This window comes from Aulostomus chinensis, chromosome 20 (assembly GCF_037954235.1).
Source record: "Aulostomus chinensis isolate RoL2024-O1b breed Wild chromosome 20, RoL_Achi_v1.0, whole genome shotgun sequence".
NCBI classification, from domain to species: Eukaryota; Metazoa; Chordata; class Actinopteri; order Syngnathiformes; family Aulostomidae; genus Aulostomus; species Aulostomus chinensis.
This window is the reverse complement of record NC_141339.1, coordinates 18,309,250-18,336,169: the sequence shown is the minus strand read 5'-3', so window position 1 is coordinate 18,336,169 and position 26,920 is coordinate 18,309,250. Positions and strand designations below refer to the sequence as shown.

General features: G+C 39.4%; 2 protein-coding genes across 4 annotated transcripts in view; one reads left to right on the top strand and one right to left on the bottom strand.

Annotated features, from left to right (window-relative positions):
- LOC147243117 (inactive serine protease 35-like) overlaps positions 1 to 26,920 on the top strand; it is a 68,101-nt gene that overhangs the window by 18,252 nt on the left and 22,929 nt on the right. The window lies entirely within an intron of this gene.
- On the bottom strand, positions 15,675 to 19,838 carry LOC147243118 (terminal nucleotidyltransferase 5A-like). The gene is made up of 2 exons (XM_086189798.1): positions 18,675 to 19,838; positions 15,675 to 17,764 (listed from the first exon to the last, which is right to left on the bottom strand). The coding sequence occupies exons 1-2, from the start codon at positions 19,098 to 19,100 to the stop codon at positions 16,949 to 16,951; spliced, it is 1,242 nt and encodes a 413-aa protein (XP_086045924.1). The 5' UTR covers positions 19,101 to 19,838; the 3' UTR covers positions 15,675 to 16,948.

The following is a 26,920-nucleotide window of genomic DNA, read 5'->3' as shown; positions in this document are numbered from 1 at the left end:
TTTACTTCTATATCTTGTAAATTTGCTTGATCCCCTCTGAATATTAAGCATTTCCATCCATTGTTTTCTGTTTTGCAGTTGTTTTTGTACTTGACTTGACCCCCTCGACCCCTTGCTGTGCACTCATGTCAGTGATGATGTCGCACAGAATCGTATTTATATGCTTGACAAATGTTTGATTATAATATTGATAATCATAGTGCTCTGATGACATGATAAGAGGCTTCACCAACACTCAAGTTGTTCTCTCTAAGCATTCAAACACAAATTATCTTGCATAAGTCTTTTTCAGTATCCGGTGCTACACAGTTCCTTACATCGCTTTCACCAGTCACTAAGCTCTACTGGTGCTGAATTGCTACACCTGTCAAGCTTTCCAGTCTCACATAAGAGGGTTACAATGATATGGTGTCAAATATAATACTCATATTTCTTAGGTAGTTTTAAAAACATTGCAATTGAATGAAGACATGGTTTCTTCAAAAACAGCAATTTGGTTTTTAAAACTATGGTGTTTCTATGGAGAAAGAGGAGGAGGTAGGTGATCCTACCTTAGGTAAACTGTGATCAGACATTCTACAAACTCTGCCTTTAGTTTACTTTCCTGCTGACATTAAGCATTAAGGTGTGTGTGTGTGTGTGTGTGTGTGTGTGTGTGTGTGTGTGTGTGTGTGTGAGAGAGAGAGAGAGTGTGTTATGTTGGTAGGGGTAAAAGGGTTGGGGGAGAAAAGGAAGGTGAAATTGGGGTCATGCAGCGGATAGACTGATCTGGTTTCAGAGGACGTTAAAGACATCGGGCCTCATGTGTAAACAAAGCTCTAGTGTGAAATGACAGAATAGAATATGTTTGTGTGTGTGTGTGTGCGCGCGTCCAGCTTTGTCAAAATGGCACCTCGAATTTCACTACTTCTAGATGACAAATAATTTTGTCATTTCATTAGTCAGAATTTTAGAGGGTTGTGTGCGACTAGAGTTTATTCAGATCTCCAGCTTTTAGCTGACACTTTACTCTTTTCTTCACGTGTACCTCTCAGCGGTCGGACTGCCTTTGTTCTTTCCTAACCCCTGACCCTTGACCTCAAAGCTCTTACTGGGGTCATTTGTGAGCCCACAGTGGAAGGTCATAAATCTGCCATTACCAAGACAAGCAGATCAGTGTGTTTAGCTTCTGGACTTCACCTTCACTAACATCAGACTTTTCTTAAAATGGTCACACCCATCAGCTGGTGGGAATGCGAGAAGTTCTATGCTCATTTTGTAGCACTATGCAGTTTCACTGGATACTGCGGTAAGAAAGTTGACAGTCATAAACCGTGTACTTTTGCCTACAGTATTGAATTCTACTGTTTGTCTTTGCCATGTGACTTAGCACATTTTTCTATGTACATTTATCAGATTCAGCAATTCTAGCCGCTCTGTAAGGATGTATTTAGGCACATTGACGCTTACATGCTCAAAATAATAATGTTAACATGTTGGTGTGAAGCACACATCTTGTTTATGATGCTCACTAGCATTTGCTAATTGGCAATAAGCAAGCTAAAACCACCACTGAAGCCAAATATGAAGAAATTCCCACATGATATTACTGACAGGAGGCATAAGAATTAGTGAGGGTCAGCTTTTTCAAACAGTCAAAGAGAAAAGAGCAAGGGATGCTGAAAAGAGCTACTGAAGTAGCCACCTCAGCTAGATTTTGACCTCCTCTGCAACTGTTAAGCAAATGTGAATACACTTCTGTCCCAGATATGAACATAGCATGACAGCCAAGACCATTTAACAACACAGACACCTGTAGGGAAAGTTAAACACAAAATTTTAGTTTTTAAGAGGACACCTCTTGACGCCAGTGCAATGAGGAAAACAATGCATGAATATGAGTAACTGTTAGAATCAGCACTGTGGTATTTTGAACAAAGGATCTGCATAACCTTTGTGCACAAATTCTCTGTAAAAAAAACAAAACAAAACTAAAATTACTGTTGAATTTGCCCAGCAATTTTTTTTTTTTTTTGCTTCCTTTGGAGCAGTTCTTCCAACAAGTATGAACCGCGAAAGTTTCCTCTGCACATTATGCAATTTTCAAAACGGAACACTGAGAACAACAAACATGCAGTTCTTTCCCTCTGAGGCGAACATGCCATGTGTGAATAAAAAAAGATATATAAATCAAAACAAAGAAAAAAGGAAAAATATTTTTTAGTAGATCCAAAAAAACTAGTCTTGACTACTCACAACCACCCATTAAATATCTGATTGGAAGGCTTAGACAAACAGGAAAAAAAGTAAAATAAATTAAAGAGGTGAGTGAGAAGCAGAACCAGAAAACGGATACAAGTGGGAGAAAATATGGAAGAAAAAGAGAGGGGCTTGAAGGTAATCTGGGTAACTTTTTCTCTTTTTCACAGAAATGTACATTGGTGAACTTGGTTCGAATGGGTGTCATTCGACCGTTGCGGTTTGCATGACTGCAATTAAAATACACATTACCAAGCAATTAAGTCTTTCTGCTTTTGTAACGGCTTTGCCAACAACAACCAGCTACATCTGTTTTCCAAATCGGCTCTCGTGTTTCTGAAACTACAGGCAAGTTCCAGCGCTGCAATTCTGGATTTATTTTAGAATTTGTCATGATGCACGACACACATCTTTATTGCTATTGCACATCTTGACTGAAAATATAATTTCCAATAAAGTGATTTTATAAAATGCATGATGCATATTAACTCCAGTTTTGTTCTTGACCTACAACTTGAAATACATTAAATTGAACTATGAAATGATTTAAAATGGAATATATTCTTATAAATATTACTTTACACTATATCAAAGCTTTAATCATTCATCATCTCATCTTTGTTTGTTTTTTAAACACAACCCTGAGTAAATGTCAGAGTAAAGGTTATCTTCAAAACCAAAGCTATCTAGTTTGTGAAAAGATAAAAGTCAGCAAGAGAGAGCATATATAGTGCACACTTGCTTAACTACTCACATTAAGGGACTCCAAGATCCAGAAAAAACAAGGTTAAAGAATTCTAGTTGATTTGACCATTTAAAAACAAATTACTCCTAAGATTTTATTAAAATATTTACTAGAGGCTGAGTCAAAAGTAACTGCAATTAATCTGTAAAATTTAGGTTGTATTAGCCCTGAAGAAAACCATAATCCCCTAGTATGCATATGTTTTTGTTTAAGTATTTGAAATACAATAAAACCTGATGAAACAAAATTTAGATATTCAAACATTTGTTGTCAAAAGTGAGCATTGTTGCAACAGAAGGACATATTAGAAAGAGGAATAACTTTTAGGCTGATTGTGGACAGTTTGCATAACATGTCCAATTGGGAACGTTGATATTGGCATCCTGAGTGTCTGCACCAAATTAAGGGTCTGAGAATCCTCATAAATACTGGCTTATTTTGGAATGATGATAGCAGGAAAAGATGATATCCGCACTCTGGATTAACAGCTCCTAATATTTTATTTTCAACGCTTAAACCCACATGAGATCTTCTTCAGGCAAGTAATAATACAGAAGTAATAAGTCATAACAGAAAGCAGTGCTAATGGTGTGAAAGGTTTGTGAGGTTTTGCCTACGTAAACAAGGTAACTAGGGTAATGAATAAAAGGGCGGTGCTACAGGTAATAACTCCACATATCGATATGTCCCGACCATTGTGTGTGCATAATGACTGTGGCTAACCCACCTATAGTTTCTTTAATTTGGGGTCTGATGTAACTTTTACCCCAATACTTCTTATATATAGATCAAAGCAATTAACCAATTGGAGAATATTTTTATTTGAATTGAAGTCATAGCTACTGTTAGTGGTTGCAGGAAGTACGCCTGATGTAAAAAAAAAAAAAAAAAAAAAAAAGACTTCTTTTGATTTACTTAAGAATTACATTGTGTATCTCTGCCTGCTTTGCTGCAACATATCATGCATGTGCCATTTTCATTTTACCTAAATATAGGTACCATTGTATATATTCTATTGCTTTTCAATTTCCCCAAGAAAATCCTGTTTGGGCCAAACATTCCAAATAAAGCATTAGGAGCTGGCAATCCAGTTTGTGTTGTGTGGATATACTGGTCTCATTCACTGTATCTTTATCCTACGCCTGCCGTGAAACAGATTGGATATTTACACTCCCTTGGGTTTGGTTTGGAAAGATATCAACCAAAGAATGAATGGAAAAAGGAAGTGACTAGATATACTGAGTAAAGCTATGAGTCATATTCAAATGTAATATTATTCATTTTGAGAGACACTGAGTCACATTTCTGCTCTACAAGCCAATTACCCGCACGTATATTTTGGCGCTGTATTAACTCTGCTAAAAGGATGCAGCTCCTAACTTTGCTTTTGATTTATGTATGAGAGGATCACCACCAACATAAATATGCCAGAGGTATAATACATGCAGTGGCAGCAACATGTGCACACATAGTTTGCAATCATGCACAAACATGCTTGCTTCGCGTGTACCATGTGCGGGTGCTTACCTCACACCAAGAAATGAGATAGACATCCATGTCTGTTCTGTGAAGGTAGGGTAAACCTGAACCTATTTGGTTCCATTTCTTCCTCTGCTCAACTGACACTACTGCTCTGTGTACCATCACAGCATATCAACAGTTTACAAAAGTAGATAGTTTGCAGATTTTTTTCCTTTGACTACTTTTTCTAAGGTAGAAGAAGGACAAAATTAATCACCGAAAGAAAATCAGGGATAGGGGCACTTAAGAGAAACTGAGAAAGCAAAGACACATACTGTAAAGTCAAGGAGGTGGAGGATTATTCCACTTGCTTTTCCTTCTTTGTCTGATAAAGTTGAAAGTTAGGACAAGACACAAGTGAAGAGGCTCAAACAATGATGTACCCATGTGTCTGTGTCTGGTGTAGCTGTGTGTCTATGTGACCTGTTGATTTATGATGTGAACTGTAACCAGAATTTCCAGTTTGGGTATCCAAAAAAAAAAAAAAAACGTGATTGCAAGTAGATTTACATCTTTGTACTCCCTCATTACAGAGATTTACAGCTCTGGAAAGGGTACCATGATGGCAATCCCTATTATTCCCTGTAGCACAGAAGAGTTGCATGCATCTATGGTACATGCCAAACTATGCTTCTTCCGATGAGTGTCTGCTGGTTTGATCTTAAGCCAATGTGATTGACCCCAACAGTGTGATGTCAGTTTCTGTATCTCCGAAAGTTAAGTCTGGTTCTGGTTGGTTAACTTGTGGACCCTCCATCTACAATGCATTTCCCACATTCAGACTGATGAGGAAACGTGCATGTTTGCAGCAGCAGATGGATTTGTTCTGAATTTAGGCAAACCGTTGAAGGCTCCTGAAATATTATATGCTGTATTGAGGAAAATATCACCCTGGGAACACAGGAATGACCTGCTTCCACTCAACAGCCCAAATAAAAGTTACAGAGGTCAGCTTTAAGTCCAAGATAAGTCATTTACACAGCTGGATCCAAGCTGTGAATGCTCTGAAATGCTCTGAGTAAAGGCCAGTAGGAGTTATCTTGATTAGAGTCATGTGTCCGTGTCCACACAGCATCAGTCCAACTCAAAGGCCTTCTACAAAACACGTGTCAAGGTAGGTTATAGCATTAGTGATAACATCTAACGTTTTACTTTGCCACTTTGTCAGGGTAATCACCAAGCATTTCCTGGCTTAATGTTACATTCACCTAATCAGGGGTCTAGAATTATGTTTCATATTATTAATATGTCATATGTTGAAATAACACTGCTTCTGCAGCTGAATTTGATGAAAATGAGCAGCTGTGTCAAACTGCAGAGCTTTGGATACATTTGTTTTGGTTTTCTCGTGGCCAGGAACATTGCTGTGAAACTGGAACCAACCAAACCCCAAGTCTGCAGACTTAGCACAGCCTGTTTGTGTTTTTTATGAGCAGCAGCACTTATAATGAATAACTCCTCCAATCATTTGCCTGGGTTGCTTTTTGGAGACCAGCTGCTGTGACTAACATAGTTTCTGTCATTAATTAGTCACCAGCTTTTCATCACGTATAAAACAGCAGTTTTTGTAATAGGCAAAATAAACTGCACGTACTTCACAGAGCCCTGAGGCATAGAGGTGTATGTTTTTCTTAATCTAATGATATATGATGACACCCAGTTAAGCTGTCAGGTGTGCTGGCTAATTGTGTGTTAATTACTATGATTGCAAGTAACCTGAAGCATGTTGGCATGAGGCTGGGATGTAGATAAAATGAAGGCAATAACACTCTAGCCTAGATGTCATGCACCTTACAGTCAATGCAATAATACATATGGAAAGTCCCAGAAAGTAGCACCCTACCTTGTAAGGTATTGATATGATGGTCCACCCTGCTGGTTGGCTGCTCTGCTTTGTTTTCTTTTGGCAATAGGAGGTGGTAGTGGTGGTATATTTAAAAGTGGGAAAATAGGTGAAATTGGAATATGCCGCAAGGAATTTATGGGGGATTTGCAAAATGCAGAGAAGGTGGAGAATCCTGACTGAAATAAATGTTAAACGGCAAGCTTATACCCCTAACATTCCGGTAAACTATCCTATCATATGTGCTAACATAATGTCAACCCTTAGCCAGCCAGCTAGCTGCTTTACTGTAAATTGGGTTGAGCTCATTTGTTTGTTTTGCACCATTTTTCAACAGTCACTTGCAACACAATGAACAATGCACAAGAACAATGCGCTTATCCTCACGTTTCACAGCACCCAACAAACTTTTGGGCATTAGCTAAATAAACAGTGCTTCTTGAATCCTTGACTACAATCAAAATGATCTACTAAATTGCTGTTTTCATTTGAAGTAAATTTGCCTATTTAAATCATCAGCCGGTGTGAAGATAGCAGATGTATTCCACACAAATTGTTTTAACTTATTTACAAAGCGTAATCATGAATCAAACTGAGTTATGACCGATGTAAACACACTCACACAAACCAACTGATATTTTCTCAGGGTTGTGCTTTATTATTACGGCCTTACCATCTGGGGAAAATCCATCACAGCTATTCAGTACCTCCTTGAGTGCTGTAACCAGAAACATGGGCAGATGTGTGCACTCAGGCTCAGACGCACAAAAACAACCCATCTTTGAATCACGGTATTATTGCCATAGCATATTTCCATATGACCGATTTTGACTATTAATGCCTTAAAACCTGGTAAAATCCCAGACTTAACAGTAATTTTAGAAATACAAGAGTAACACATGAGACTGTACTGGAGCCGCACCCTTTGATACAGAGGAAAAAACACACAAAAATGTTTTCTAAAGTAGAGATTTAATGTCCAGACTTTGGGGCCAATACTGACAGTGTGCTGCAATAAGCACCAACTCCACTTTTCGTTTTTATCACTTTTATGGTAACAACAATGATGCGACTATTTTGATACTTTTCGATTGCCTTGCCTTGATTATTTTTAGTGATCATTACTCCTGACTATTTGCACTCTCAGCAGCTTGTGTTGTGTGCTTTGTTCCTTTGTTTTAAGGAAGTGCACGTGGACTTCAACAGCAATCTGTGATGCATTGATTCAGAATGTGACTGTGTAAGGGCTGGCCCTGTCAATACTTTTATGATGCTCTTGTCTCTGTGTTAGGTAAGTGCTAATTTAGTGGGCTTGTGTATATGGGATTTGATGTTTGAGGCAGCAGATGTTATTTTGCAGGCAAGAGAGTAGAGGTCTCCCATGGCTAGTTGTAAAACTAAAAGTGTTGCAAGATTGTTGTGGTTAAATACAACTACCTCTGAGGATACATTCATGGAAGTTGTGATTAAATCAGCCAATTACATTTTTAAAAAGGTATCCTTTTATGAAAGTTTTACATATGACAGCAAATGGCTTTATAAATGTTAATAAATAATTCAGTAATGTTTGAATAACTGTATCCATTTAATTGTCAAGAGAGTTTTAAGTGAACTGTGAATACGTCGCAAAAATGTCTGGAGCAAATTTAATAGGTTACACCAGAAAATGCTGGCTTAGGCAAAAATAGCATATTTCTGCATGATTGTGGCTGTAACTGAGTAGAAGAGGTGCACACACTGTTTGGAGAAAAAAGAAGAAGTTTGGAATATCAACATAGACGATAGCAGCAGAGACAGCTGCTCAGTCATACGAGTTAAAGATTCTCCACATCAGAGCTTATTCCAAACAGTGGTTGCCATCTCTTGTTTTCCACTTTTTCACACTTTTTTGACAAAGTAAAATTCACTTCAAAGAATTGTGAAAACATCTTTGAGATATTTTTTTTGTTTTTTGGGGATTCACACCATTTCAATCAACCTTTTTCTAATCTGATATTTCAACTGCAGAGCAAAACATGTCAATGGAAAAACTAACTACACATCAGTTTATCAGGTATGTATTAAGGAAGAAGTAAGGAAGTTGTGAAACTTCTTTCTCTTTCGGTCTAATTCTCTGCACACTTGAAGGCTTAATGAACTGTTTTTTATTCTCATGAACTAAAACCTTTGGTTTTATTAATTTTACATAAAATTTACTTACCCTTTACAGATCATTTAAAACCTACTATCAAAAATGCCGTTTGAGGTGTCACATCGTAATAAACACTTCTGCCCTGCTGTTTATTTTTTCTGTGCCACTTTCTAATAAGAGTCAGTTTATGGTTGATTAGAGCTGGTTTTTATAACATGCCTGACCACATGAAAGGTGGAAGATCACATAAATATGGTATCATGCTGAATATTCGCTCTTGGGAGCCATTAATGTTTCACTCTTGTTCACAAGAAAAATGACATAACTCTGTCAAGAAAGAAGAAAGAGAACTAGAAAGAAGTTGGCCCTTCCTCACTTCTTCATAACTGCCCAATCACGGTATGAAGAGTGTGTGAATGTCGAAATGTCAATTTCACAAACATGCAGAAATATCCCTTCACATTTCACTTACAGAAAGGTGTGGGAGGAAGGGATTTCTGAAGTGCACTTGCCACTTAGGACAGCCTTTAGAAAGGTCTTTTTTTTTTAGTAGTGATTAAATGTTTTATCAATGATTAATAAACCCATAACTATCATTAATTATCCATCTAACAATACATTATAGGCATTTGTTGTTGATTACTAACATGTATCATCTTTTTCTCCAACTTTCAGCCCTCCCCCTGTCCATAATAAAACTGTGTTTTTCTGTCCCCAAAACACAGCTGTTCCAGCAGCTTCCAAAGTGTGTAAATCTTTAGACATCTTTTAGGTGAACAGAGACCATGTTTATGTTGTTTTTCTAAATAATAGTTTAGTCATGACTTTGGAATGAATGACGACCAACAGAGGTTTTGGGTCACAAATAAAAAAATGATTTTGTATTCTGTTTTGTCTAAAAATGAAATGACAAAACTCTGTATGTAAATCCAACTATATTGTGAAATCAGCCTCATTAAAAAGTTGTGAATTTTACAGAGGAGAAGGCTGGGCTGAAAGGAGGACGGATCGTCTCAAGTTGGGCAGTTCTCTTGTTTAGAAACGTTAGTTCAACCAGCAGATATTGAAAAAGAAAGACAACCTGGTGGAGCCAAATATTCCTCTCCTATGGAACATAGAAGTTGTTAAAAGTAGTATAAAGTAGTATTGCTGACTTTTTTCTCATGTTGTAGAGCAAAGTATTCAAATACCTTAATATCAAACCAATTCAGCAACGGCTTTGGGATACAGGAAATGGTTAAAAATGCTTTTGTATTTCCTGTTTCAAAGACTCCTTCTTGTACCCTCAAAAAAAATTTAAATTTAGGAAGTTATGTTGGGATTGCGTGAGCATGACATAAGAATTTCAGTGTACCTGCACTCTCCTGTAGCTTTGGGAAGAACAACAAAAAACAGAGTTAAAATTCTATTGAAATGATGCATTGATTTGCAAAATAATTTGCAATATTTCTCAGCTTATCACAACCACAGGCATTTATACAAACATGCATGACCATGCATCAATGCAAACGTGCAAGAGAAGTTGCTGACCTATTCATAGATGTTTACATGGAAGATTCCTGATGCCACTGAGTCAACAAACCAATCATTTTCACTGCTGCATGTTCTATTACTTATCTGTTTCTCTGTGTGTTTGTGGCAGGTTTCTGCACTGCAGAAAGCCAACGTCTGTTCCAGCACCAGTCTTGGCTCAGCTGGCCAAAGTATTTACATTACCATGCATAAACACTTTAAGATTAGGGATGAATCTGATTTATTGCTACAGCTAGTCAGTTGTTTGCCATCTGATGTCATGGAAAACTCCCGTGGTGATTGGTTTGTTCCAAACGTATGAATTATTATTGTTATGTTTCCTAATAATCAAAAAGATCGAATTTTGCTTATGGCTGCTATTTGTAATCTCTAAAAGCAACGTCGTCTCACATTGAAAACTAAACACTCACTCAAGTTTTCCAGTAACACAAATACATAGACAGCAGACAGCACAAGTACACAAATACAGACAAGTATGTCCACACACACAATTTCTTTTCTCCATCTCACTCTGTCTCTTTCGCTCTCTTCAGTCCGCTCACTCGTTTCTCACAGTCTTCTCTTGCTGTTGTTTGATTTACTTTGTGACCTCTGACCTCGGCTGGGTTGAGCTGAATTGACTTTTGGCCGGCTGCTGCTCCAACTGGTCCATTTCCAACTTAAACCCTCTGGACATGTGTGTGTTTGTGCATGTGGGCGTACATATCAGTATGTTTACCAGTGTTGATACAGATCTTGATGTGTTTTTGGTTCACACTGATAACCAAGATATGTCACTCTATATATTTCCAGTAACACTCTGGGTCAAACAATCACACGTGTGATGCATTTTTATTTTTATAGTGAACTATCATCCTTCCGGCTTGCATATTCTAAATAAGCGTTAAACTAATTCATTTGTCTTCAACACAAATGAAACTCTATTGTCAGCACCACTTTTATTATTACAGTCTTTTACAAGCTGCTAATTGACCTGTTGCTGCTATTCATTTCCTGTTGTTGTGAAGCTCAAATCAATTAAAGCTGGTGTGACGCCCTCGAAGATTAAATACACACACATATTGCCGCAAGGGCATAACAGTGGGGAAAGGAAGTGTTTTACTACATAATAAATTTATTCTTTTAAAAGAAACCAAAATAAATCAAAGATCACTTTACATAATACGTTGTAATTCCAGAGCAATCTCTCTGAAAATACATGTATTGACCACAAAAGCTTAATGCTGCAGTGTGTGGGGGCGTCGAGTCCTCTTCAAGTCCCCCTTGGAGCAACATGTTTCACAACATTATCCTATCCGACAATGTTTTCCTAACCTTAACCAAGGGGTTTTTAGTTCTAAAAATAACTTTGCAGCGGAAGATGTGTATTAGAGTCCTGTTTTAGGCAGCTTACAGCACTGCTTTTCAAAACATGATTTTTTTTCCCTAACATTAATCGAGTATTTTTTTATACCAAAACCTAACCAGACCTTAACTGTATTGTCCTATGATATTAAAAAAGAAATCCTAACAATGAATTAGATTTTAAAAACTTATTTTGGTGAATGATGATAAAATAAAGTTGGCCAGGTAGTGCAGGAAATGTTCTTTTTTGTTGCCTACCAACACAGCGGCCACTGTTAATTTCCCGGAGTTGCCTTTGGATTGATTGGGTGTCCGTACAGACACAATTGGCCATGTCTGTGTGGGGGGAGAAGCATGACAGGGCATATTTCCTGGTAGCTACACTCGTGCCTCCACTGCATTTGTCATTGACCATTCAACACATGCTTAAGTCACTTAGTTCCTGTTATATTGAGAAATTACCTTACCCTAAGGTAGAAGCTTAAACGGTTCCTTGCTAGAACTGAAATGATAACTAATTCCTGAGATCTAGACAGGCCAAAAATGTGGCACTCAGACAATTAAAAGAATTGTGAAAAAGTTCAATTTGTTTTAAAGTGCTTAACACAGGACTGGAGCCATTGCTGTGCCTCACATTGGATACATTTGTGCTGATGAACTTAAATGTCGAAGACTTCACTTCCCACACATTTTTTTTCAAATCAAACACTTACAGGAAAAATAACACAATGTTTTACTGCAAATTATGACAGGCTGCTAAATGAAACCAATGTCCATACAAATGACTTCAATACAGCTATGGTTTCGTGAAGAAGGAACACATTACATAGGTGCCAGACATCAATAGTTTTGGATAGCTTCGTCATTGTAACAGCTTCTTCTACTTTCGTTTATAAATGCTCGGAGGCCCTTCCAGTGAAAATGATGACCTTTGAGGGCGAGAAATGTTGTACTTTGTCACATTTTGACTGAAACAAGTTCATCATGTGAGTACTCAAAATGCACTACATGTAATAATTATCAGTGTGAAAGCAATTTTGTTCTCAAACTGGAAAGTGCAAGTAGAGTAGTTTGAAAATTGAGTACCATGACAGACTTTCTTTGGATATAGGTTGAATCATTGCTGAACTGTTCATATGTCTACATCAGAATGCCACAGATTCAGTATCCCTGAAGTTTTAATTAAAAAAAAAATTTAAATTCTAATTAACTGCTAAGTTTTAATATTAAGTGACTTTCTAAAATTACATGACACACTTTCTGGGCTCAGCCCTACTGTCGAGACACTTTGCTACTTTCAAGCTCCATAGTAACAGACTTCTTAAGCTGCCTGTGTTATTGGGTTAGCTCTTTTCTCATTGTGCAACACTAAATGCCTCAATCCCTTGTTCTCAGTTCTCCTTAAGCCCTTGATAAGGAAGTGAACTGCATTTTTTGTCCTTTCCAGTGAGAGTGACCTAAAAGGCTGTGGGAGATGGGGGAGGTATGTGTTACAGTTCAATAGCCAGTAAATCTCTCCACAGTAACCACACCAGAGTACTGAGTACATATGGAAGGATGTTAATCAGCTTTCTGCAGATGGGCTAATGTCCTTACAGAGGCTGAGAGGGGGGCCTATATTTAGTGTCCACTCTCTCCCTCTTAAAGGGGATAACATTTGCCCTGTTCTCTTCTTCTCAATATCTCATCTCTCTCTACTTAAGTTCATCAACAAGCTTGTGCAGGCATCTTTAGAAGAGAATCAGAAGGGGCATGAAAAAAAAGGGTTGATGATATAATTTATGTGACACAGTAAGAAATTAGAACAACCGGATACAAACTTCAAATGAATTAAGTAAAAAGCAAAGACGGGAGAAATGAGCCAGAAGAAAAGAAAGAGATGAAAGCGCACTAAATAAATTTTTCTCAGTGTCAGCAGGGAAAGTGACATCTGGAGGCCGAGGCCTCTGGGCATTAGAGTGATGCAGACCTGGAGCCAATCTTCTGAGTCGGATACCATGTGTGTCTGGAGACCAGGGCTCTGCCGGTAGTGAGCATATACATCATCTGCCCTCTGCTGCAAATACGGTGACTGCTAATGAGGTCTGGCAAATGGCACAATGACGGTTGTTGACGCTTGTTGTGACGTCTCTTGTGAGGGAAATCCTTCACGTTCAGCTGTCACTTGCTGGCAGTAACATTCCTGCCTGCTTGGGATTGTACTGCCACCTCAGGATGTTGACCTGATGAAACATTTCCTCTCTGTTTAAAGCATAAAGTAGGTTTACCAGTATGAAATATCTAACTGAGATGATGGTAGCATGTGTGGTGAGAGTGATAACTGAAAAACTGAACTTGCGACTTCTGTCTGGTCTTTTTCACTTTAATTATCAAGTCGGTAAACTTGAACCCACTTATCATAGTTTCCATGTCAGAACACGATAGTAGTTAAATACACGTGGAACAGTGAAACAATCTCTTTAAAGCAATTGAAATTCATTTGAGATAGCCCAGATCACACATATCACTCAGGCTATCTGCATCTCCACATTGCGCCGACCAGCCAAAACAAAACACGCTCTCACACACGTCACAGAAATACTCTTTAGACTCAACAAAACAGCTCTGGATCTGCTTGCTATACCAGCCAAACTAAAACTGTGCAAAAACAGGGATTGATAGGAAAATAGGAGATCTGACAACTTGTTTAAGAGAATACACTTGAAACTCTTGCATTTAAAAAGAGAACTTTTGCGCACGTTATTTTCATGATTACAACCCCCAACTGGCATCCATATGTTGTCAGTGGATTTGACATTATTTCCTCACTGTTGGCTACCAAGAGATAACATTTTGACAGCTGCTCACACAGCCCAATTTCCGCACATTTCAGACTCCTTCCCATGAAAATATATGACATGTACAATGGCCCATGTTCACTGGCCTCACATTATCATTAATTCTTTACTGGCTTAATCTTTTTGAAAATGTTCCCTGTGAGGTCTCCAACTCTTCTAGTAGTCGCCTCAGTCCATTCATAAGGTCCCCAAAACATCAGTGTAAACACAATTCAATCTGCCTTCTTCTGACACACATACAGCTTGTTAGATGAGCCTGAGGTAGGCTGGTATGTGCAGACGTCAAAACAATGATGCATATCTCATTCATTCTCCAGAACCATCCTTCTTTTCTTTTTTTTCTTTCGACCACATCAACAAGAATCATTTTCAACAGATAACGTATAGAATTCAGAAATAGGAAGTTGATGAGCGTATATGATATAGCTGAATAAAAACCTTCCAGTAATTTGAGAAAATCGTAACCCTATTTCAAACACATTCCAAACCTGTGTGGAACTTGGACACCATAGAGCTTTTGATAAGACATATCACAATGGAGTGATCTTTGTACATGCATGTCCACATTTTGCAATCATGCAATTGTGTGTGTGTGTGTGTGTCTTTGTGTGTGTGTGTGTGTGTGAATGCAAAATTTGCAAGTCTTAGATGGAGGTTAACATACGGAGGTGCATAATGGAGTGCCACAGGGATGATGTATTTTGGAGGCCAAGATGGATGTTAGCATCCCCATGGGCTCCGTTGAACAAAAAGTCTGTTGTTGGATTTCTGACTATTGCTAAAAAAAAAGAACCGCGGTGATGAATAAAAATGTTTATGAAATCTTGTTTATAATGCCTATCTTTGCAAAGAAACGCCGCCTTTATTATTATTGAAGCATAAGTGCAGTTGTTAGGAACACAAAGCTGAAGTTATGTACAAACTACATTGAGGACACACGACTTTGTCGCCTCGACTACCTCAGCACTTTTTTAGCTTTCTGTGTCAAAATGTTTGTAGTATTGTTTAGCCACTTATTTTTTGTTTTCTTTAAACCGTTTAAACACTAAAATTCACATATGTGATTTACTGATGTGGTTTATTTAATTTTATTTTTTTTAAATGTATTAAACTAGCATGAACCACCAACTTTTTTTCAGGATTCGTTGAACACCCATTCAAAATCCCATTGATTTTGAGATGAAGCTAACTTGCTTCCAGTTTTTAAGGACTCACTTCTTTGGCACTATTTATTTAAGTAAAAGACACTGCATGAAAATAGAAATTTCCTTACAAGAAAACCCCATCCACATTTTTGATGTTTGTACATGGTGAAGTGTAGAAGAACATCTTAGCAAAGACCTTAAATGCATTTTTAAGTAGTGTTTTTAAATCGCATTTTTAAATGCAATATTCCAGGAAAAGAGAGAGGAGGAGAGCACATATGCAAAGAATGTGCTGACAACAATGATGCTTGAAGGAAAATAGTCGCACACTCAAAACCACGATGCAAGAATGGTTTATTAAGTTACCAATATTTCCAAATGTAAAAGTAATGATTTTTTTTTTTTTTTTTACATATTTCAAAAAAAATAACATTTCTATTCATTGCATTTCCCCCCTACAAATGATTCCTTCTGCGATTAATAGCTGTTTGGTTATCAAGCTGTGCACTTCTCCAGCTTATAATTCCAAGAAACTGCAGTCAAGAACTTTATAAATCAACTCTCCTTCAGACAAACCTATCTGTGTGTACATTTCTCTCACAGTCACAATCTATTTTATTATAAAAAGCATTTTTGATCAAACCAGCACCCCCCCCCCCCCCCCACAGATGATGAGATTATCTTGTTACTTCCTCTTTGTTAATCAGGAAGTGTGTTCGTCCAGCAGGACTGCAGATAAGAGCAGTCTTCAACTAAACACTGTCAAAAAAAAAAAAACCAAAAAAATCATTTGGTCTGAAAAAAAAAATCCCTCAGTGAAAGAGACCGAAACTCTCTGTTTCGCAATACATTCATTATCACCTTAAAAATAGTACTCCCAGTTAAACAACTTATCCTGTCTCTATAATAAAGAATCACAAAAATATCTTTTCCCTTTAGGCTTTATCTAGGCACTTCAAGAAAATTATTCCTGTACAGAAATAAAGCATGCATTGTTTTGTTGTTTATTTTTTTGTCTTTCAAAGTAGAACTTTGTATTTGTAAACAGTACCCACTTCCTCATTTTTCACTGTCTGTGAAAGGAGTCCCACACAACAAAGAATTGGTTTTCTTTTGTCTTGTGTCCCTTGGTTGTTTATTGCTGCATGTGAGTGTCTGTAAAGTTAAGAGAATGACGGTATTATACATGTTCATTTTAAATGTCCACTTCCTGTGAGCTGTAACTCAAAAAGACCCAAGAGAAACACCGTGGTATCCCAGCGGTTGGTCAATCTACCAAATCAATTTGATCCCTGATGAAAGAAACTTAAACTGATGGGTCATCTCTCATTGGCATGTCAGCCTCTCTCTTTGGCATGACTCCCTGCATGCTCAGCTCCTCTGTGGCACCCAGCCTTGGGGAAAAGCCTTCCTCTGGCCCATTGCCTCAATCCAGGTTCATTGTCCTCATTCACCCTTCATTTCCTTTGTTTGCATCTTTTATCCACACTCTCTGTCAGAATTTGACTCCTTTCTTACCTTCTCTTATTTCTCTCAATTCTTTGAAGAGGTTAAAAAAGACCCATTTTATGGGTGAAGAAATTCACCAGTTACAGAAACAGTACACATAGTTTAGTTACAGGGCAACCAGGTGGCGTACATGGGATGTTGTGGAGGAGGAAGGTACTGTTGGGGTGGTGAGGGAGGGCACGAGTACACAGGCTGAACCTGCGCTACGTAATAGTTGCTGAAGTTGCCATTTGAGACATAAGGGGCTGGCTGGTAGAAGCAGGTGACATTGGCAGCATTGGGGATGGCATTCTGCTCAGCCAAGACCCGCAACGCAAGTGAAGAGATGAGACTGAGGGTCTGACGCCTCTCATGACCCATCAGGCACACTGTGCTCTCCTGTACCACATCATACAGCATGGCCAGATAGTCATACTTCCTGTCCTCCAGGCCTACAAAGTGGTTCTGCAGGTAGGACTCAAGCTTTCGCCGCTGTTCGCTCACATCAGGGAAGTCAATGAAGAAGCGGGAGCACATGTAGCGCTGAAGAAGTTTCATCTCTGAATCAGAGGCTGCGCGGAAACCACGTACCAATAGGTGGCAGTACTTTAGCAAGCCCCCACCTCGGATCTCCTCAGGGCTCCGTGTGCAGATGAGGCGCTTGCGCAGATGATCGAGGGCAGTGGGGAAGTCACCGTAGACGCTCTCCCCTAAGATTGTGGGGTGGAAGGTGGCAGCCATGGGATGCTCGGAGCACTCGTAAAAGAGCAGAAGTGAATCCAGGCGAATCTGAAAGGAGTCCACGCTGAACTCAAACTGCCGCCGAAGAGAGTCGACAAACTTGAGCTCCACATTCTTGCCACGGTTGTTGGAGAGGGAGATGAGACTCCAGCGGTCAGAGTCATTGCACACCTTTACCATCTTTTGCACATAGGCCTCCTAAAGCATTGAAAAATATGTTGTTACAACAAGATTCAAATAAACAAGGACACTAAAAGTTAATCTCAATTGACAGTAATGCATGTGTTTGTTCACAGCCTCATGACAGGCCTTCAGAGATGAAAATTATAGCATCCAAAGAATTACTCCAGTTATAAGTTGCTGAGTGAAAACTAAATTTACATAAATCTTCCCTCTGAAACAACAGGTGACAGTTTTCATTCCCTGACATGTAAAACCTGTTGCATCCTCTGTTTCTAAGACCTACTTTTTTCCCGTTTGTTCTGTCAGAGCTGTCATTTGATCTGTAATTAAAGCACCATGCCTCAGATGCAATTACTTTGAAAACTTCTTTGGCGCTGGTTTATCACTCAGAAGTGCTTACATGGTGATTCTCTGGATAAAAATAAATTAAATCTTTTGTTCTAGCAGGCCTCAACAGCCTGTGAATGCTGTTTTAGTGTCCTGTCACATTTGCAAAAGATTCAAATCTTGATTTGGTTGCTTGTAGTCGAGATGTTTTTGCTGATCACATCTGTTGGTGGGCCATTACCCTGAGCAGTATAGGGTATCTGGGTAACTGAGGGCTGAGTGATTAATGAGGATCCGACTTCAAATGGATTAGACAGAATCCTCTTTGAATTGGAAACAAATCTTTTTACTATTTTAATACTTATATCCTATTGCTACATTAAAATGTTTAGGGCACACCTCAGTGGGATTTTTAAATCAAATTTACAAAAGTGGAATAAGCATGTGCAAAGACCGGAGAATCCACATACTTGTATCAGCATGTGAGCTGTACTTCATAGCTATAAGATAAGGGAAGTATGTGCTCTCTTTCCATTCAAGTTTGGATGTTTAAGAGAAAATGCCATTAATTTTTTGCAATAAAAACACCATATATTACCTTTAAGGTCACCGGTGTGATCTTCTCTTTGTTCACTCCCTCTGGCAAGAAGTCAAGAAGACAGTCCAGAACTATATCTTTCACTATCCGAAACTCCATCTCTCCTTTCATGTCGGCGCAGAATATTAAGTCCAGATCTTTCCATCCCAGACCACTGTCCTCATGCAGAACGTAGCTTGCTGCCGAACCATTCAGCCGCACCTCCCGGACGTGTATCCGCTTCTCCTCCATGCGGCTCCGCACCACTTTGACGATATTCCGTGGCTTCACCTCCAAAGTGGGGAAGCTCCACCGGCCGTGAATCGGGATCGAACCGGTGAGGATAGTATCCAGACGCTGCACTTGCTCCCAGTTGAGCACGCTGAGGTTGATGCTCTCCCCGTCTGAGCAACTGTCCGCCGCAGCAGATCCTACAATCTCGTCCATCTTTGTAAGAGGTAGACAGGAGGATGTAAACGTAGAAACTTTTCACCTACTCCCTCTGGGGTTGTGGCAACTTTTTTCTGTAACTTCGAGTCTTAAGAGCTGATGTCTGTCATTACATCGAGATGCTGGAAGATGCAGGATGGAAAGAACAAGCTGGGCGGTGTTATGCTTGTCCTACTTCTTACATAAAGTCTGCACTCCAGACAAATTCAATTCATGAGCTTCCCAGCCGTGAGGCTTAGTCACCGTCCAGCATCTGCTGCCCCGCTGCGCGCTCCGCTCTGCTCCGAGCTGGCTTCTACACTCTGGGTAGCGGACATCAACTGTTACAGTCAAAAGCGGTGGTTCTTCACGGCAAAGGCTCGCTGACGTATCAATCACATCCGTGAATAAACGCCATCAACCACAGAAGTTATACTCATATCCTCTTTGGTTGCCCCCTTTTTACGCACAGATGATTGCGCGTCTGTGCTGCGTAACGACGATTTTGCTGATCATTTCAGGAATTCTACCCTATTCCATAACACACCTACTTCCAGAAAGCGGTGTATGGTGGTTAATCGCTCACATTTTGGCCTTTTCTTCGTCTCATTGGTTCTGCGTGATGCCATAGAGGTCCCATTCCGCAGCTGCTGGCGAAGTTGTGAACCGATACGCTTCCCGTCTGAGAAGCCTTTAGGCGGGTCCGTTTGATTGACAGCTAACTTCTACTAATAGCTGCCGCCGCTTTCCACAGTGACGCTGGGTGGCTGCAAGTTTGAAGACTGAGGCGTGTCTGAAGAATGGGCGTTACGAAGAAAGAGACAGACCTGGATTGGACGCAGAACTTCTCTCCTAATCGATTCCATCTTCGCCTTAGTGTTTTAGATCTCTTCGGGGATCTAAACATCCGGCACCCCAGTCTCAGATGTCTACCGCTTATTTTTATCTTAGCAGTGAACATCAAATGCAGCTCATTTTAGTCACAATATTTTGTCAAATATTTCTGAAAAGTGTGCGGAGCTTATATCTTGTGAACATTATACAGGATTTGAAATTTGTTTGCCGCAGTGTCTTCTCGTTTGAATATAATGCCCTTTAAAAAAAAATCGGGATTATTGATAACAAATGTAAGGGCATTCCCCTCTCATATTACTGTCTCTCAGGGCAGTCAGTCTAATTATTCACAGGTGATCCTGGGGCATCTTCCATCATTTGTTGCAGACAACAACATTTTACTTTGGATTTACTTGGTAAACTTGAAACAAAACTTCAGAAAACCCTTATATAACCTTCATCATTTATATGCAAATTTCTTGCAATCTGTATTTAAACATTGGCCCCATACATTTCCACCTCACTTGTCTTGGCTATAGGCCATTCAGCCTAGTTGTCATAGAGAATCTATCAGTGCAGAGCTTGTCACGTATATCTGCGTCACTGCAGACGAGCCCCTAAACCAGCTTACTTCAGATTAACCTGCATGTGCAGTGACACACACATTCACACATACTGGCATGCGCAGAGAGAAAGAGAGAGAGGAGAGCAAGAGAGAGACATATGGATATGCGCTGACACACTGCTTATGTCTTGTAAAATATCATCAACTCCATTTCCTGTGCATGCTGGGATCATAAAGTATTCATAAAATCCCATCCACCTTGGTCTTGTGGACATAAATATATGATTCGGTATTTAAATTAGGTCATGTATGTGGCGGCACGGTGTTGCAGTGGTCTGCACTGTCGCCTCACAGCAAGAAGGTCCCAGGTTCGAGCCTTGGCTCCAGCACGGGATCTTTCTGTGTGGGGTCTCCATGTTCTCCCTGTACCTGCGTGGGTTCTCTCTGGTACTCCAGCTTCCTCCCACAGACCAAAGACATCAAGAGGGGACGAGGCTGATTGATACTCTAAATTGACCGTAGGTGTGACTGTGAGTGTGAATGGTTGTCTGTCTCTATGTGTTGGCCCTGCGATGGACTGGTGACCTGTCCAGGGTGAACCCCGCCTCTCGCCCGAAGGCTGCTTGGATAGGCTCCAGCCCCCCCTCGCGAACTTTAACAGGATAAGTAGAAGAAAATGGATGGATGGATGGTCATCTATATATGTAATAATTCTATAATAATATCTTCTAAGTGAAGCAATATCAAACATTACAAGAATAACAATATATGTTGAACGTGAAAATACAATTTTGGATTGGTATTGTATAATTTCTCAACATTCACATGACCTTTTGGGGTAATTTTAGCATTCCGGGACTCTTTCATAGATAGTTTGTCAGACTGTTCACAATTTAGCTGGAAGCAGTCAGATCATGTTTTGTTGGAAGCCAGTTTAGTATCGTTTCTTTATTCCATATGTGTGTGGAAGCTGTTCTCACTTCTTCTTTTCAGAGTGTCACCGGTTATACAGTGACCAGAGAAGAAGCTACTTGTGTCATCATACCAAAAAATATAGTAATAATAATAATAATGATAAAAAAAGATCATGTGTTTCACAGAAAAATGTAATCTTTGTTTCAGTTGGATCATTATTTCCATTCTGAATGTAGAGACAAAGCAGCCCTGTGTTTGACACAGGACAGCAGGTCAGTCACACTCTTTCACTTTCCCCCATTCATCAACAGGCTCAATGTCAGACTTACTGCCTGGGAATCTTACCATGAAGCAGCTACTTACCTGACCTCTGACTTGCCAAGTGGATGACACCAGCTTGGTTTCCAATGTCTGACGACATCAGAGGATTGGCGAGGGGATTTCTGACAGACCCCTTGTCAGGTTGCCAAACCAGGCACACATGACAGTGAGTGTGTGCAAGGCATGCATGTTCGTCACGTTTGTGTGGCATCTGTAAATGAGTGTGTGGTAATGTTGTGTGTGTAATAATCTTGCAAGTGCAAGCGTCCTTCTCTGGTGGGAATTTTGCTCAGAATAGAGGAACTTAATTCAAAAAGTGTTAGAAAGTTTTTCATGAGAGTATCTGCTGTGCAACCCCGCCTTCATCTTATGTACCCTTGTCTTTCGCTAATTATTCCTCATGCTCTCCTTCATCCTATTCTATTCCTGTGCCTTTTTTGTGCTCATCATCTTCCATATCCCCTTTTTCATCATACCTTCACGTGGAAGTTCATTAAGAGATTACAGTGAGCCCGTTAGCTGAATGCGCCTCTTCTCCATTCCTCCTTTCCAACTAGCCACTGTGGCACCTCTTCTATTTTTACGCTTCCGTCTGGATTTTCATTAGTGGGGAAAAAAATCCTACTAAATCTTTGATTCCTTGTTGACCTGACACTATAAACTTAATTCTCCCAACTGTTGACAGCAACAGCAGCACCTGCTTATTACCATATTACTAATTTAAGAGATATGGCAGACAAACAGCTTTAAAGAAATCAATTTATAGTCAATTAGTACAGAGGCCAAGAAAGGGCTTGCTTGCACTAAGCTTTGAAATGCTGATTCAATTGCTGTTGATCATGCTCAGACAAGAAAAAGCCACACAAATAATTTACCATGAAAACATAGCATTTTATATTGTTTTAACATTTTTTTGCACTTTTTTTGTCTTACATGCTAAATTATGACCGTGTAATGAACAGGTATAAAAACCTGCAAAGACAATAAAGCTGTGTAAACTCATATTGAATCATAACCTTTAGTAGTCCTGGCACATGAATTTTGTTATCTTTGGAGAGTCAGGTCACTTGTTCCCAGTCCACTCACCTACTCACCGGTTTGTGGCAATGTAGAGGATATTTTATACATGAGAGTGATGTGAAGGAGACAGCAAACATGAAACTTAATACTTTGGGTTAATTTCTATTGCATGATTGTACCTTTTGTGGCATTTTATTGTCTTGGCACACTCATACTTGACACATTGTTTTTGGTTATATTTTACATGCAATTTATTCAAAAAAAGTGTTTCATAGTCCATGTGGGTTGCAGAAATGATTGTTCCCATATTGGTTCTTGTTGGTTGTCCTGGAATAACTGCTAACTTTAGCAATAAATCATCTGCAAGCAATTACAGACCTTCCTGTTCCTGCTACTGCACATGAAATCCACATTCTCTATGTCTAGCCAGTTGCCCTTTGACATATTAACAGTAAATGTAAAGTAGCTAATGACACTGTATCCAGCAAAGACAAACCCAAGTATTTCCCATCAGTTTTTTTTACCCTGATCTTAGGAAGAGACCTCTGCTGACCCCAATCAACCTTGAAGAGTGCGCTCAATAGCGTAAGCCCCCACTTAACTCCTCCACAGCCACTAATGAGATTCGCTGACGTCCGCGGCAATGTAAGCCACGCTGTAGCACTCCTAGAAGGTCCTCTGTGTGTATATGGTCATAGCAGTTGGAAACTATAAGAATATGTTTGTCAAGCTGAGGCCAAAAACCTAATCAGTCGTCAGTCACATCCTCCATGAAAACTAAAGGCCAAAGTTACAGGAAAATACACATTTCAGCTTGAACATCATCACACACATATACTTATATAAGAAACTTAGTAAAATGATCAGTCAGCCCCGAAGATTGAGATCAGTACCATTTCAAGCCAATATTTTTCACAGACTTTTTTACTTTCTTGACTTGTTGTTGTTCAGGGCAGCAAATGTTTTAAGAAAAGTAAAACAGGAAGTGAACTTCTCTATTTGTGAAAGTTTCCTGTATGACTCTGTGGTTTGAGATGTTAAAATGACGCCACTGTATTCTGCTTAATCTGTCAAATATAACCAAACATGCACATGCACACATTTGCAGGATGCAAGACATTTGAAACAGGTGAAATTTCATTTATATCGCAGTTTTTAAAACACACAGTTACAAAGAGCTGTACAGACACCTAAATAAGTAGATGGAACTAAATTAATGACATTACAAGGCATGTAATAGTCCCATATCCTCAGCTGTGACATTTGTAAGAAGTAATGTACACGCCAGGGTGGATAAAGCGTTAAGGATAATAATCATCAATTCATCGTCAGTCAAAGAACTCATCGTCAGTAGCAGCCCCACACGAGGGTTGGAAAATTTAATATGAAGCACCCTAAGGTGGAATAGGATCACAGAAAAACATTGGCACAACACAATATAATACTTAAATACTAATCTCCATCTGATGTCTTTATTCTGAATGACTTCAGTTTAGGCATTTGAAAAAAAAAAATTTTTTTTTAAATGACATCTATTCATCTTTGCACAAGATCATACTGTACATACATCAGTCTTTGCTGAGCAGTTAACTTTTGCACCAGCCCCCCCAGCAGGTAAACTGAGGATGAAACTGGAATATAGAGGGTCTCAAGTACACATGTATTTGTTTTACATGGGCACAAGCCAAAAAGGTTTGGAATCATTGCAGTACACTTAAGTCATTCCTTGAAAGTTTGAAAAATAAACTAGTTTAGAACAATTTTTAAGTTTCAGCACAGAAATAATGTATAATATTAAAATTAATCTGAAAAATTTGTTGTATTTCCAAAATAACTCTGGGCAAGTATCTTAATGTTTTGATAGATTTACTTCCATCTCCTTCATTCATTCTACCAGTTCTCAAGGAGAAGCTGGAAAACCCCTAAACTGTCTCAACAAAGGTCAAACTCACAACATGAAGGAGCTAGAGTGCCACCTGCTGGATGACTGTAAACTGCCCTCATCATACTGGATTCACAGAGACTTTAAAAAATACCTCACTGGGTGGCGCTCTTTTACAACAGCTCCAAGGTCATCATGCACACTTCTCCTGTCCTAAACTCTCTCTCAACCACCTCTATGAAATTTTAACACATGTATTTGTGCAGCTGTGTTGGGGAAACAGTGTCATCCAGGAGCCAAGTTAGGTCATTTCATCCTTTGATGTTGTCTTTTAGGATTCTTCATTAAAGGCTGAATTGGTATAAACACACTAATTAAACACATGCAGTAAAACTATGACAGTTATCAGCCACTCAAAGCTCATCTCTCATAGTGCATGTTTATACGTGCAGAGTGACTGTGGGCAAGACAGCCCTCGATCTTAAAACAAAGCTGTCATATTGTCTGTGTTATGCATGCCGCAGGACACATTTGACTGTAAGACCCCAGTGTCTTCTCACTGTGTAAGATTTTATTAATTCATGCCTGGATCGTGATTCTCAAGTGCAGTTCCTGTTGTTTGAAGAGTGGGGTAAAGGGTTTCCACAAATTCTCTGTGAAAATTTCTGACGTCAATTTTGGGGCTCTCACTTTAATCTTAGTCATTCTACCAGTCAACTTAATCATTTCACAGTCCACATTAACTGCAAAACTCCGACTGCTTTGATCACACAAACGCCAAAGCTATCCAGAACGTTGTTTGTCATCTCAGAGCTTTTGAACCTGATACCTCAAAACCAAAATCTTTCATTTCAGAAGCACCTAGAATCCTTTGTGTCACCTCAGTCTGAATTTCATCTCAGACTGTCAACTTAGACTCTAAACCCTAAGACCCCAGACTGGGCATTTCTTGTGATGCCAGCAATGCACACAGCAAGTTTGACATTGATTGGATGAATGGTATTGAGATAACTGAGTCAGATGGAGATGTCTTGCATTTACAGTTATATATGTTAAATCTATACCAAGATATTTCCCCTCATGCTGATCGCATTGTCTCCTGAATGCCTTGATGTGCTCTGTGTTCAAACGTTGTTGTTCCTTGTTATTAGTGGTAAAAAGTTTCCTGAATGTGGCAAAAGCAGAACTGAATGCAACACTTTGTGTGCACTTTACTTCCTGAGCCCAAACCTATAGTTAGACAATGGAGGCTGCAGAGCAGTCATTTCATTTTTGTCCATCTAGCACATTTCTCCTCTTTTTTGCTCTTTTTATTATTTATTTTGGTTGAGACCTGCATCAGGATTATTATGTAGCCACAGCAACAACACACAACTGTATCTGTTCCTTGTCTGTGGGATGGATGACTCAAATAAGTGGATGTTGCTGTGCAGCAGAGGCGAATACTTAATCTTGGCTTTGTTTTGATGCTCCAGAATGATGTATGGCTGCAAACGATGTAAAAGTACAAGCAAACAAATGCTATGTAGACATCTGCTACCATGAGAGAGGGAGAGAGAGTGTGCGTGTGTTTGTGTGTATGGTGTGTGTGAGCATATAGAAACCGCATATAGAAACCGTCGTTTCACAGTCGGGATCTTCCAAATGTGCTGAAGTGGTGAAAGATGGTTCCCACTGTGCTTCCTCTGTGTGCAACCTGCAACATGTTAGCTGCCTGAATAAGTAAGCAAACATATCATCCAGATGGAATCTCACAGGATTGGGATGTCACAAAACATAAAATCAGTACCAGCACAAACAAACACATGCATTCACACCCACAAACGGCTCAATGTGAGAGGTCAATGAGGTCAAGTCATGGTTCACGCTCCAGAAGAACAAAGTATGGTTGTCTAGGTTTAAATCTTGGTTTAGTTAATCCAGCGTCTGCTGCAGATGCAGGTGATGTGGCAGTCACTTTGCACTGTGGTCAGTCATTTGGCACCTTGCTCTATCATGAGAGGGTGGAGCTCAATTCCTCTACAGTCTCGACGACCGTGATGAACTGCAATTTAGGGTGAAGCATTCTTCTCTTACTCCCACTAAGCAAAACAGTGGTGAGTTCTGGAAAAGAAGAAGGAACGTAAATTAAGGATGAAAGAGAAGTAAAAGACTGTCTGGTGTATAATTGAGCTCTTGGCTTAGGAAACAAGAAAAAGAGAGAAAATAAGAGTGGAATCAGGTGAAAATTGGACACCAGGGAAGGGCGGAGACGAAAAAGAGATTGGAAGCATAAACAAATTAGTAGCAGAGGTGGTTAGA